Here is a 13,013-nt window from a genome sequence, read left to right as displayed (position 1 = left end):
GGAGCATAAACTCTGGAATGGAATATAAACTGCATAGCATGCTTTCTTTAAGAGACTGCCATACACTGAAAAGGATCTCTTTCTAATTTAAATATAATTGTTTTGTTTTCTCAGTAGGTGGCAAGTGGGAAAAACCCTCAGAAGTTTTGGAAATCAAGGGGCAGACTTGGGAAGAACAGGTGAATAGCCTGCCAGAAGTTTTCAGGAAAGCTGGTTTTGCCATAGAGGCTTTCACCAGACTGCCATACTTATGTGAAGGTGATATGTATAATGACTACTATGTATTAGATGATGCTGTCTTCGTCCTCAAGCCGGTGTAAGCGTATATGAAGTAGAAGTCTCCAGAATCAAACCCAAGAAGCAGCCTCTGAAAGAGGTGTCTGATTTATGATTACTTAATGGGAGGGAATTTTGGGATTGCCATTCTAAATAAATATCATGTAAGAATTTTAAAGGCCAAAATACTAATGTATTTCTTTGTAGTATCTTTAAAAAGGACAGTTTTTTTAAAAACAGACTCTTCAGTTGAGAATTTTTACCAACTCTTAACAGAGCAGTCTGCAAACCAACATTAATGGAAGATATTTTTTATACTTAACTGCAGTAGGGATCAAAACCAGACAAAAGCAATAGTTGTGATGATACGTGAACCAATACCCAGTATGGATTGTTCTTAAAGAAATCAAGTGAAAACTGGCAATAAAGCTGTCCATTCAGTTCAGAACATTGTTGAATATAAAGAGTTGGAACGGATATTCTTCCATGTTAAGAAGTTTTTATCTCTGACTGTCATTCTTCAGCACATCTTTTTAATCATGCTAATAAACTTTTTTTGAGATGACCTTTGCATTCATTTTTGTTCATTTATGTAAACATAGTCATACTTGTCTGCACAAAATGCTCCTTGTATAGATAAGAGAACCTTGTAGCAGTACAATTGAGTTCATTTAACAGGATTTAACTGTTGTGTTGAAGACTAATGTAATCAAATTAAAAAATCACTTTTGGAGGGATTCTTCTATGTTCCTCTCAATCTCATAAATCCTCCTTGCTTTTGCACACATCAATTTCCAACTAAGGAGGGTTAGTCAGGATTTATGAAAGCTGTTCCTTAAACTGATGGATAGGGTCAAGTTGATACATGACAGACTTCCACAGGTTGAACAAATTGTCTCCAAAGGATTCCAACTCAAAGAACTAAGGTAGAAATTTTCACTTGAGATCCTCCATCACCACCTCCATACACACACACAAGTGCTAGGATAAATACCTTCCGTGCCACATTGTTACGGTGTCTGTTTGGAGTTTCTATCTGCTTGACCAAAGCATTTAGTTTAAGTGAAATGGGAGTTTCACTTAAGTTTTAATTTAATCTGCCCCCGAAGGGATCAACTGTAGCCTTTCCTTTACAGAGAAACTCTTCTCAGTAGTGGTATATGATGTGCTGGCTACATAAAGTGGAAAAGTCTCTTAACTGGATTGTGGCATATAGACATAGCTTTTTGATGAGGGAGGTGCAGAAATCCAGCCACCTTGGTAAGAGCTCTGGAAAGCACTGGACCTGCTGTAGCCACGTTTCCTGGAGTTTAAGGAGCACTGGAGGGACGTAGCTGCTGTGCCACTCCTGGAAAAGTTGTTGTACCTACTGTCGCTGGCCTCCTTTGCTGACCAGTGTGGGATCATGGCTCTTCTCCCTATCCCCAACAGAGAACATAGTGCCAATAGTGACTCCAGCCATATAAAGTCTTTCCACTTCGTGGGATTTTTCAGTGCCGCCTGGGGATTTTCATTAATGAAAATTGGGTGTCTACATTTTCCAGGTAGCCCACAAAATCTCAGCTTAAGAATGCAAAGGCTGACACTGACCTGAACACCAACACTGCAGACAATAGAGAAAGCTACTTGCATCCAGGCAGGGACTGGGCACAGTCTTGTCCTGTGTTACTATTGGGTCTAGTGCAGGCCATAGTGTGAAGGTGCCTATTCTGCCAGCTTCCTCTTTGTTCTCAAGCACTGTATTTTGGAATTCTATAGTTCGGTTGATTTTTACATTAGCTCTTTCTTTATAAATCAGTTTAGTTACTTTAGGATTTAGAAGTTCCAAGTCATTAGAACTGACTCACTGAACTTCTGCCACCTCATGTTAGGTTTCACACCCTGCCTATTTGGGGAAAACTGTAATAAAAACAAAGCTGTTTTAATTGATTTAGGACCAGATTTTTAAAAGATATTTAGGTGACTAAAGATGCAGAATTTTGGCATGTAACTCCCACATTACCTATCAGCATCTTTAGGTGCCTAAATACTTTTAAAATCTGGCCCTAGAGACTGGTACTTGGTGGCCACAGATCACATTAACTGCACAGGGCAACATCTCACCTAGGGCAGAACCTTATTTATCCAAACCTCTTATCTGAAAGCCCCTATTTGCTGAAACTGGGTTGTGTTGCCCTGATACATTATTTAAGTGGGAAAGAATAGTTTGGATATGGACTAACGTACTTGTTTATTAATATTCCCAGTCATCTGGAATCTGGTTGACATAGGAAGATTTCTATATACAGAGTTCTGGGCTGCGCAGTGCTACCTAAATGCTAATTTTAATAAACTTAATACAATAACCCTAAAATGTGTAACTGTATTAGAGGGAAACTTCCATTTCTAAATGACATGGGACTTCTCCTGGCTCTGATTGTTAGCTGCCCTGGAATATAATAATCCAGATCTGCCTATTTTTCAAAGCTATGCTTTCATTGCTAGGTAGAGAACAGAAATGCCACATTAGAATGCCTCCCAAGAGGATAATCCAAGCTTTGTTGAAATGCTAGCTGTTGAACAGAGTTTTTTGTTTTTTCAAATTAGAAAAATTGCAGTTTAAAGTATGTTGTGTGCTATGAAAAGAGCTAGTGGAGGATTGCACAGCTAGGAGGCTTGATAATGAGAGGCAGCAGCCTTTCACCTCCTAAGTCATTGATTCAAATTCTGTTCTAGAACTATAGTCATCCTAATTCTTGAACACCTGATTTGAGAGCAGCATTGGTGAAAAATTTGACTTCTCAAATAAGGCAATTAAATGTCCCACCTCACTAACTTGGGGGCACAATTCTTGACTAAAATAAAAGTTGAACAAAAAGGCTAGCCATCGACTGAGCCAGGTTCTGGCATTTAGGATTTTGTATTTCGTTGCAGCAGTTAGCAGCATCACCAGCACCAAATAGGGAGACAGCAGCTGCATGCCTTGTGCTGCTTGGAGTGCAAGTGGTGTGTCTAACTCTTGTGAGAGAACACAGAGCTCAGAACTGGAGTATTGGCAGGTAAGTAAAAGAAATACTAAGATATTTCTAGGGTTTTATTTTGTTTTTATTACCAACAATCTCAGTTGGTAATTGGGGATCAGAAGCAGTTTCTGGACATTTCAGCCCACTTTTAAATCTTTATGTAATTGTTTATTACCTTAACTTTTGTACTTCCTGCCTTGGAAGTATTTCATTATACAACCTTACTGGCAATTAATTTCCATGGAATACTAAATGTTCCTAACAGTAATGAAGTCTTAGTAATTCTCACTATAGCAGCTGCTGTTTAAATTTTGGCAGAAAAGTAAAGTCAGTTCTGGGGAAGAAAGGGGGTTATGTACATTTTGGGATGTGAATATTAAGTAAAATTAAAACTAGCAAGCTTTTTTATGTATATTGAATAAATGATGTGAAAATGTAGCCCTTAATGTGTAGTAAACTTAAACTGAGATATCAGCTATGTACTCTGCTTCTAAATTGCTTTGGGATCCCTTTGGACAAAAGGCACTATATAAATAGATTATCATTCATGTCTACCACTCTACTTGTTTCAGTGTTCAAATAAGGGTTTTTACTGAATGGTTTTAAGAGCAAATGAAAATGTGTGAGAACAAAAAAGCTGTGAATGGAAAAAGTTTATTATGCACTAAGGGCCAATGCTTTCACACAATGCTCTGCACTTTGGCCCCAATCCTGCCAAGATTTACACGTGCTCAATTTTATACAGTGTGAGTGTTCCCATTGGTGCCAGGGGGACTACTCTCAGCATGTAAAGTATATGGTGTGTAAATCTTGGCAGGATGGGGGCCTTCATTTAGCACCTTTCGTCTGAGGTTCTGAAGGCCCTTTAGCAAAGTATTATGTATTGTATTCAAGTAGCTCCAAATGCTACATAATTTAAACCAAAGCAAGGTGTAAAGGTCACAAATAGGACAGCAATGGTTCAAATAAAAATGTGCCTCTACTTTTAAAATGATACATTCATCTTATAATTATTCCTTTAGCTAGGTCTGTGTCCATTTGTGTGTGTGTGTGTGTGGGGGGGGGGGTTATGTACACTCTTTCACCTTAACAATGCAGGCAGTAAATGGCTAAACCACGGTACCTTCGTCGTGCGGTCTGTGAACATACTAGTCCGGGCAGTAAATCTACTCAAGTGCCCTTTTCTTCAGTGAGAGCTGGGGTGAAGGTGAAGGTCTTTTACTAGTCTGGGACCCTTTACTCCGTCCCAACCTGCTCGCGCTCCTGGGCTCCCGTCTCTTCTCAGCGGCTGGGGGCACCCGCGCGCTCCGCCGGGCTGAGCCGCCGCTGGGCTGCCCCCCCGCCGCCGTCCCGCCCCCAGCTCGCCGAGACCCGCCGCGCCGCCGCCAGCTTGGTTCTCCCCGGAGTCGTCGGACGGTGACAAAGGCCGGCCCCGCCGCCGCCGTCGCGGGTGCGCTGGGGGGCGCTTCGCATCCCAGGCCAGGGAGTGGCGCTGCTGCTGCCGGGGCACCAGGCAGCCCGGCCGCCCGCCGCCGCTGAGTAGCCCCAGCTCAGCCGCTCCGAGGGACGGCCCTGAGAGCCGGGCAGCGCCCCCTGCCTCCCTCCGTCCTCCCTGCGCCCGGGCTGCCGGCGGGCAGGGACCCCTCCCTGGGCGAGCCCCTGCCCTGCTCGGGGGGCGTCCAGAGGCAGGTAAAGGGGCCGGCGGCCCCGGCTCTCCACGGGGGCGGCTGCAGTGCCGGGGGGTCCCGTCCGAGGCACCCAGCCACGCCAATTCCCTCGCCCCTCCGTTCCGCCCCTCGCCCAGTCCCGCTTCCCCTCCCTGCGCCCCCTCCCCAGCCTCCTTTCCTAGGTGCCCCTGCGCTGCCCGAGGGGGGCGGGCGGGCGGGCGGTCCGCGGGAGCTGGCCCTGGAGCCCCAGCTGCGATTGCTCGTTGTTCCTCGGCAGGCGAAGTCCGCCCAGCGCCGCCGAGGTTCTCCCTTGGGGTGGGGGGCGGGAGGTGGGGAAAGGTTAGTAGCGACACGGGCTAGGGGGGAATCTTGGCCCATGGAAACATGCCCAGAGTTGAGGCACCTGTCTCCGGGCTGGTTCCGTGCCTGCTGGTGTTCTGGCAACATTGCAGAGGGGTGGCTGTATTCTGCCCCCCTCAATAATAGTGGCCCTCTGTAAGATCAGTCAGGTAAGGTGTTCCTTTCCTCAGTTTCATCCCTTCCCTGTAGGGTGGTGTTGCTGTGCCCTGTTTAAATGCCCCTGTGTTCCCAGCAGAGTCGTGCAGTGATCCCTCTATAGAGGAGCTGGTAATAGTTGGCAAAGGTTGCCGAACGGTTTGGATGATTTGGATGAGAGGTGTTATCATTGTGTTTCCTTGTGGGTATTGAGAATAGCTATCTGAGGTAACAGTGATTAAGACCAGCAAGCAGGCTGCAGGTAGGGCACTGTTTGAGTCAAATAATACAAGTGATAAAAAGTCAGGGATTTCTAAACACTGCCCTTTGGAATTAAAAAGGGAAATAAGGACTGTGGCATTTCCCTGTAACAAAATCAGGAAAAGGAAACTTTATAGGTCTGAATACAAAACTCAGTCTGCAGTGTCCTCTGCACCTTGTTCCTTGAGGGGAGAATGACATAGCCACCAAATAAATTAAAAACAAAAAAGCAAAAACCCTGCCTACAATTTAAGATGAACTCTTCTGCCTGATTTTTGTTTGACAGTTTCAGTGTTTAGCAGAACAGGCAAAGTGTCATTAAATAAGGTGATTTAATGGCAATGTTTTCTCATTAAACTGTTAGTTGTCCATTTCAGTTGGTTGGTCAGGATAAAACACCAGCTTTCTAAACACTTCATCACCTTATAGGTTTATTTAACAGGCTTTAATTAAAACAAAATCATACACACATAAGATCAAGTTAATTTGAATGACTAAATCAGGATTGAGAGTGATAGTGGAGTGATTTGTTAAACTGTGCAGTGTAATTCCAAACCTTGCTGCAAAATTAACTGGGCAAATGCAGAAACTAACACAAGAAAGTTCATTGTCTGGGAAACTGGATATGTTTGAATGAGACAGATGTCCCATAGAACTCCAAATGAAATAGCTAAAAGGAAAGTGCACAGAGAAAAAGGTCTGTGCAAGATGAACAGGACTACTGAGGCTGTGGCTTCTCAAAAGCAAGTGTTTAAAATCTTTCATCATCCAAGAGTTTGGTTCACTGTTAATTTTATAATCAGTGTTAGAATTCTTAAATGGAGGCATTTGTAGAAGGCAATTGGAAATTTGTTATGGTGAAGAGATTATCTTAAAGCTTTGCACATACACACTATGTAAAGAAATGGTAATATAAATGAATGCAATTTAGTAAAGAGATACAAATCTAATTTCAGAATCAATACCATTTGCAAAAGTGAATTTAACAAAGAAGAAAAGACAATTAATTCAAATTCTGTTATAATAAGAATGCACAGCATGATAGAACCTGCATGCAGATAAAATGTCACCCTATAGCACTACCCAGAAATAAGGGGCCAAAGTCACACAATGATCTCTGACAAAGCTAGGTGCCAGATGGTCCAGTGTGCTTGGTCATCTGTATTATTATTTTTGAACAGAAGGGAGACACAAGAGGGGCAAGAAAGGGTATGGTGTGTCCCCCCCAATCATCATTAGGGGGCACAGAACTCCAGCCACAGGGGATGGGGGCAAGAGACTGAGCTCCTGGTGGGGCCGTCGGAGGGGAAGGAGAGCAAGCTCCTGCCAGGGCCAGGGGAGGGAAGAGTGAGCTCCTGCTGAGTGGGGCAGGGAGAGGCACAAAATGTGCCCCTCCAAAAGGGATCACAGTTGAATTTCTGGGCACACCCCTGCTTTTAAAATAATAAATAGATCTTTATTTTAAGTTTCAGTCTATAGGAGAGGGCACCATTTAACATCTCAAACAGGGTTGTGTTTTTCATGTATTCTTTTCTTTTAGCTGTTGGGAAGGTCACATTGGTGCTTGTGCTAGGTGTCAGACTAAGAGTCCTGGAGAAGAAAATCCTCTGATCTTCCAGAGAACAGGTACCACATGGGCTGCAGCAGTGAAGGCTTCCCCACACTGCTCAGTGAATATGTTTCTACCTTGATCCGCAGGGACTACCTGTGTAGGCAGAGGATAGTTCACTCACTATTCCCTTTCAGTCCTTGGTCTTGGGGTTGAGATTGCTGACAAAGGCCCTAATTCTTACAAGGTGGATGCATGTCCACTGGGAACTGGACTAAGACCAGAAAACCAATTTCATGTAGGATGATTTTGGGGTTGCTATCAGTCTTGGCTGCATTAGGAACCAATATTGTAGCAGTAAAAGACTATATATTCCATTTCCTGGCCCTGAGCTACTTAGTCTTTCAGTAGTCTTTGTGGCATAGATCCCCATGCATTAGGGATAGCGTAAGCATAGCAAAGCTTGTACATTCTACTCAGCGATGGGTTTCCATCCTCCCCACCAGAGGTTCTGGTCCATGCCTAGAGCTCATAGGCACTGTGGCAATACAAATCATCAAGTATCATCCAAAGACTCAAAATCAGTTTAAGTGAAAGTGAAGTTGCATGTTTCTGTTTGCAACTGGACACGATTTCCAGAAGCTTGTTACCTAACTTACCTATCAAGCAGAGCACTGTGTTAGCTAAGATAGCCACCTAGTCATGTGGTGCAAGCTAACCCTCCTGCTAGGAGACTGACAGCACCAACGGTGTGAGGAACCATGCCCTGCCCTGCCTGCAGCATGTCTCACTGGGATGGGATCGGCAAGTGCTGTGGGGGGCTTCCATACTGGGGGATTGTGTGAGTACCGAAGGTCCTGAAGGGATATTGGAGTAATCATCAGGACAGTCCATCTTTCTAGTGCTAACAACAGGCGTGGGCTTTTTTACACATTTTTATTTCTCATATTGTTCTAGGGAAGTGTTATAGGACTGATACATTCTCGTGTTTGTTTGGGAGCCTAATTACATCAATATGCCTCTCTTTACTTTGCCATAGTTTTAAAAAGAATAAATAAAAACATTACACAATTTCAAAGAAACATGTATATTTCCTTTTTACTAAACTGGGTTCATCCTTTATCTGGAATATTGTTTAGCAAGTATACTGTACCACAGAGAGTAAAATTAAAGGAACTGCCTAATACAAGGGATGTAAGAATGACTGTGCACATATCAAGTTTTTAGGAGGGGTGTCGTATTATTAAGTCTTATTTTATTTATTATTATACTGGAGAGAAGTCTAAACTAAAATCCTCTATCCAAACACTCCTGTATCTCAGAGAAATTCTGATCTCAATCTCAATTTTACATCTCAGATCTATCTCTAATTTATAGCTGTGAAACTTTAGGATAAATATTGTCTTTTGACATTGTCTTTTTATTTTTCTTTTGTAATCCAAATATCTTCTGACTTTAATACACAGTAGAAGAAATGTTCAAAAATCTGAAGATATGTTTCTTATTGATATTAATGAATCATGCAGAGACTGCAAGTGGTCAGAAATCTGATAAAGGTAAGATTAGAAATCTTGTTTGGGGGAAAGCTTTTTCAATACACAAAACATTCTATGTGTAGTAAACTAGATTCCCTACAATTAAGAAATATGTGATCAGTTTCACAGAGAATTTGGCTAACATTGTAAATAAAAGTTTTGTTTAAAAGCAATTACCTTTGCTTGAGGAAACTCCCCCCTCCCCCCCCCAAAAAAAACAAAAAACTTTTATTAGCACTATACTTCTGCTATAGGTACATTTGATAAAAGCTGCTTTTCTTTAAATTCACTTATTTATGATGCATTTATTTTATGTTTAGACTTTTTTTTAAGGCTGTTGAATTAAATTTTAGTAATGGGATAATCTCTTACAGGTTTGCCTCCATTATTACAAAAAGCTGCGGTTAGTATTTTTATTTTATCTGTCTTAAAAAATTCTGTAATATAATCTAAAAATGTTTGTGTTATTACATGTAATTGTTGTTTATACTCTTTAGGAGGAAGTAATAGCTGGAAAATATCTGAATGGTAATGTGTAAAACTGTCCCTACCTGTGTTTTGAAAACATTTTCAAATACCATGCAATATTTTAATTGTTTTTGTTTGATTTTCTTGTTTAGCTTTCCTTGATATACTCCAGTTTCAGGGGTAATGTATGACAAACTGTACTGTACTGTAGATAGTATATGTGTATGCACGAGAATAGAACATGATGGATTAAAAGGGCAATCAAAGGATATATATTTAGTGTTTACTAACATTAACCTATTATGTACAGTATATATACACTATTAGCTCTATAACCTGCATTAGTACAAGCTCTGTGTACAGAATTCTAAACCACCAAACCAGTGTATAGTGAATTGGTGCATCTTGTTGTTATGATTCAGAACTACAATGAAAATTGTTAATTTCTCTTAACACGTATAAAGCCATTTCTCATGCCAAAATAGAAATATACACAGAACAAGGCTGGACATAAATACATGCTATATTATTTCAAAAGCTTTTTGATAGTTAACTTTGCTCATTTTTTTCACTGTAATTATGAGTTTAGATGTAAATCTGTTTTGGCAAAAAGATTAAGTAAATCCTTGCATCACTGTCATATTAGTAATAGTGCTTGTTTGTCATATTTATTTTTTCTTGTAAGCAAAAGTAGTTTATTATTTTACCTATATTTTGCTTTTGTTTTCCACTGTAGCACTAATGTATGGACAACAGATATGCCTAAAAAAATCATGGAATATTTCCATGCTCAGAATATTATATTTACTATTAGCAGCCTACAGGTTAGTACCCTTTTAAGTGCCAAAACTTTCTTATTAAAGAGAGAGGGGGGAAACCTTAAGAAAACTAGTATCTGTAGTCTAAGTCGTGTAGTTAAATTATAGAGTTGGCCAATAAGTCTGTGTAATACTGCAGGTCAGTATTAAATTGAGGATAGAGTACTTTGCTTTATGGCCTTCAGAAGTTTGCAAAGGACTAAGACACAAATAATATAGATAAGGGCCCTTTTGCTCTTCTTCTGGAGTCAAACGTTTGCATGTGGTGTTTGGTATGGTAACTGCTAGCCCGGTAACTCTGCCACACCATGTTTTTCCATAAAACAGAAGATTTCCCTACTCATACTCTGGATATAGCTATACTTTGCATTGCTTCAGAAGCAATGTGAGACATTAGAGTTTCCTACAAGACTCTTCTCCTTTCAAGACTTCATTGAACTCTGTTTTGTAAAAACTCTTCCTGTGACCAGCGTAAGTAGTCTGGGAAGTATACACCATTCGTTATCCACAGTCATTACAAGTGATGGTGGGCCAAGTTCAGATTTGGAGCAATGCCACTGGCATCAGTAAAGCGGAATCCTTTACATCAGATCTGAATTTGGCCCCCAGAATAACAAAAACATCTAATGTCCAATCTGAGTTTTTAACCTTCTCAAAAAGCCTTTGGCCATTCATTCAGAAGCATATGAATCTAGTCCCACGACTCTATTTCCCTATCATAACTCTTCCAAATCTATAGGGATTTTCATTAAGGTTATGTTCTTAATTTTGGTTTTTGGAACCTTCACAGAGTGCTGTGAGAGAAGTTTAAAGTGGTCTTTGATGATAGTGAATAGTCACAGACATAAGGGTTATTGGTTTTAAGTAGAAATAAAAGTTAGAAGAAGGATTTAATGCAAAAGGTAGAGGGTGTAGAGAGCAGTCAGAGTAAAGGGACAGATCCTGAACTGATGTCAGTAGAGCTATGTAGATTTGCACCAGCTGAAATTCTGGTTAAAATTTTACCTGTAGCTAGGCCTTCAGCTTCTGATATTGGTAGCTTAATATTTAGGAATCTATCCTAGGAATTATCAGTGAATCAACTGGCTAACTGTAAAGCAGTTTGTACCTATTGGGTATGAAGGATACAGTGTTTTAAGGATTTATATTTCACACAAAGCCAGCTGTATTCCAGTAGCAGGTACAGGAAAAGTGGCATAAGTAATATTCAGTTATAATATATCATTAGCAACTGAAAAGATTGTGCAATTTAAAAGGCAGATAACCATGTCACTCATATTTCTCTATTTATAAGGAAGGCTTCCCCCGTCTGCTTCTAATTACTTTAAAATCCACTTACACTGATTAGTTTGTTTCATTAACACTTTCAAGCAGTGTAGTCAGCTGTAGGCTTCATGGAGCAGAAGGTATTTGCAGTCTGTAAGCATGATAAAATGTGTTTTGTTTGCAGTGCAGATTCTTTTGCACCCTTAGCAAAGACAACAACAAAAATTACTACCTGAACTTCAAACTAGTTTTGAAACAGTCTTGTTGGAATTCAGTCTAGTATTAATTCTTACTGCAGTCCAGGAAAGAGTAAAGATGAGATGCCAGTGTTAATCACACTCATAGTGGTTTCTGTTAATATCTGTTTTCTCTGAGTTCCAAAATATATAGGACTTTGTTCACGGGCGGTGGGGTGTGGTGTGGTTTATCAACTAATGAGCTGGCACATACTTTCACTTCCATCCAATTGCATGTTTCTTTCAGCTTTGCATTATTATTATAAATAATGCTCAGTATTCTTCATCTTCCAAGTGATTTAAAGGATTAATCACCACAGCCCACTGTAAAGTAGATAAGTATTATTATTTCCATTTTTTTACAAATGGAGAAACTGTGGCATAGATAAAAAAATGACTTACTCAGTGTCACAGAGGGAGTCATTTTTGGAGCCAGGATTAGAACTCGGGAGTTCCTACCCTTCCAGCCTGGGGCATGAACTATTAGACTAAGTCTTTATATCTGTTTAAACAGAGATTTTCCTGGAGTAAAAGATTAAGGGTGTGTGTGTGTGTATTTATTATTCCCACCTTGTGCTGCAGATGTCTATAAAAAACTACCTGGAGAACCTTTTATACCAGCCCAAACAGCTACTGTCAGATTTTCGACAGATTAGTCATCAGCAATTTCAAACTGCAGTGAAATATCTTTTCCGGAGCAAAAAGGACCGTTTGGTAAGTTACTTTGCACGCATTGTGTGAAAAGTAAGAGCTGCCTTTTTATGCTTAAATATAAATAGAAAGAAGGCCAGACTGCGTGGGTTTTCATGAATGTTTTACGCTGCGACACAGCAGACTTGGATTAGATACCTGGGTCTGGTGTCTTGCATCCCCTGTTGACTGGGTATGGGAATATGCAAACAGCGCACTAAATCAGTGGTTTTCATCCTGTAGTCTGCATACCCTGGGGACAGAGTCCCCACATGGGGGGAAAGGGTACACTTTACTGGGGCCTGGAGGCCCTGGGGGGCCCAGTCTAGGCTGCAACCCCCATTACCATGAGGACAAAATTGAGGCTAAATTGTAGATCACGCCTGAGGATATTTATAGAAACTTATTTCCCTGTATCTATTGTCCAGATCTTGTGAGATTTGCTGGAGCCAAGGAGAAGCAGTGTTAGAGCAGTCTCAAGCAACATTCTGAACAGTGAGTTGCTGGGCCTCCTGGCCCAGCCTAGGACCGTCTCTAAAATAGAGTGTGTGTTTGTGCAGTTAAACTAGGACTTGTAGTTTGAGACTGAGAGACAGAGGGACACAGGCGTGTGTTCCCAGGGAATTTTCATTAGGGGTGTCAAACTCAATTCCACCGACGGGCCACATTTGAATTTCCTGCCGGCAGAATTCTTGCCGCGTCCGAGTCTCGGCCGAGAAATGCCACGAGGAAGAGTATTTTGGCAGTAGA

At 41.1% G+C, this 13,013-nt stretch overlaps 2 protein-coding genes across 2 annotated transcripts in view; both read left to right on the top strand.

Annotated features, from left to right (window-relative positions):
* METTL9 (methyltransferase 9, His-X-His N1(pi)-histidine) overlaps positions 1–841 on the top strand; it is a 39,831-nt gene extending 38,990 nt beyond the window's left edge. The window contains exon 5 of the mRNA XM_067550958.1: positions 115–841. Within this exon, the coding sequence (XP_067407059.1) occupies positions 115–320 (206 nt within the window). The 3' untranslated portion in view covers positions 321–841. The remainder of the gene's footprint in view (positions 1–114) is intronic.
* A 7,883-nt stretch (positions 842–8,724) lies between these two features.
* Positions 8,725–13,013, top strand: part of OTOA (otoancorin) — a 48,809-nt gene continuing 44,520 nt past the window's right edge. Inside the window, exons 1-6 of the mRNA XM_067550957.1 lie at positions 8,725–8,806; positions 9,160–9,188; positions 9,283–9,313; positions 9,406–9,433; positions 9,990–10,077; positions 12,156–12,287. Coding sequence (XP_067407058.1) covers positions 8,725–8,806; positions 9,160–9,188; positions 9,283–9,313; positions 9,406–9,433; positions 9,990–10,077; positions 12,156–12,287 — 390 coding nt within the window. The remainder of the gene's footprint in view (positions 8,807–9,159; positions 9,189–9,282; positions 9,314–9,405; positions 9,434–9,989; positions 10,078–12,155; positions 12,288–13,013) is intronic.

Source organism: Emydura macquarii, unplaced genomic scaffold, assembly GCF_026122565.2.
Source record: "Emydura macquarii macquarii isolate MOO-44397 ecotype Brisbane River unplaced genomic scaffold, CSIRO-AGI_Emac_v2 contig_1348, whole genome shotgun sequence".
NCBI classification, from domain to species: domain Eukaryota; kingdom Metazoa; phylum Chordata; order Testudines; family Chelidae; genus Emydura; species Emydura macquarii.
The sequence above is the reverse complement of the archived record's forward strand: the minus strand, read 5'-3'. Positions and strand labels throughout refer to the sequence as shown.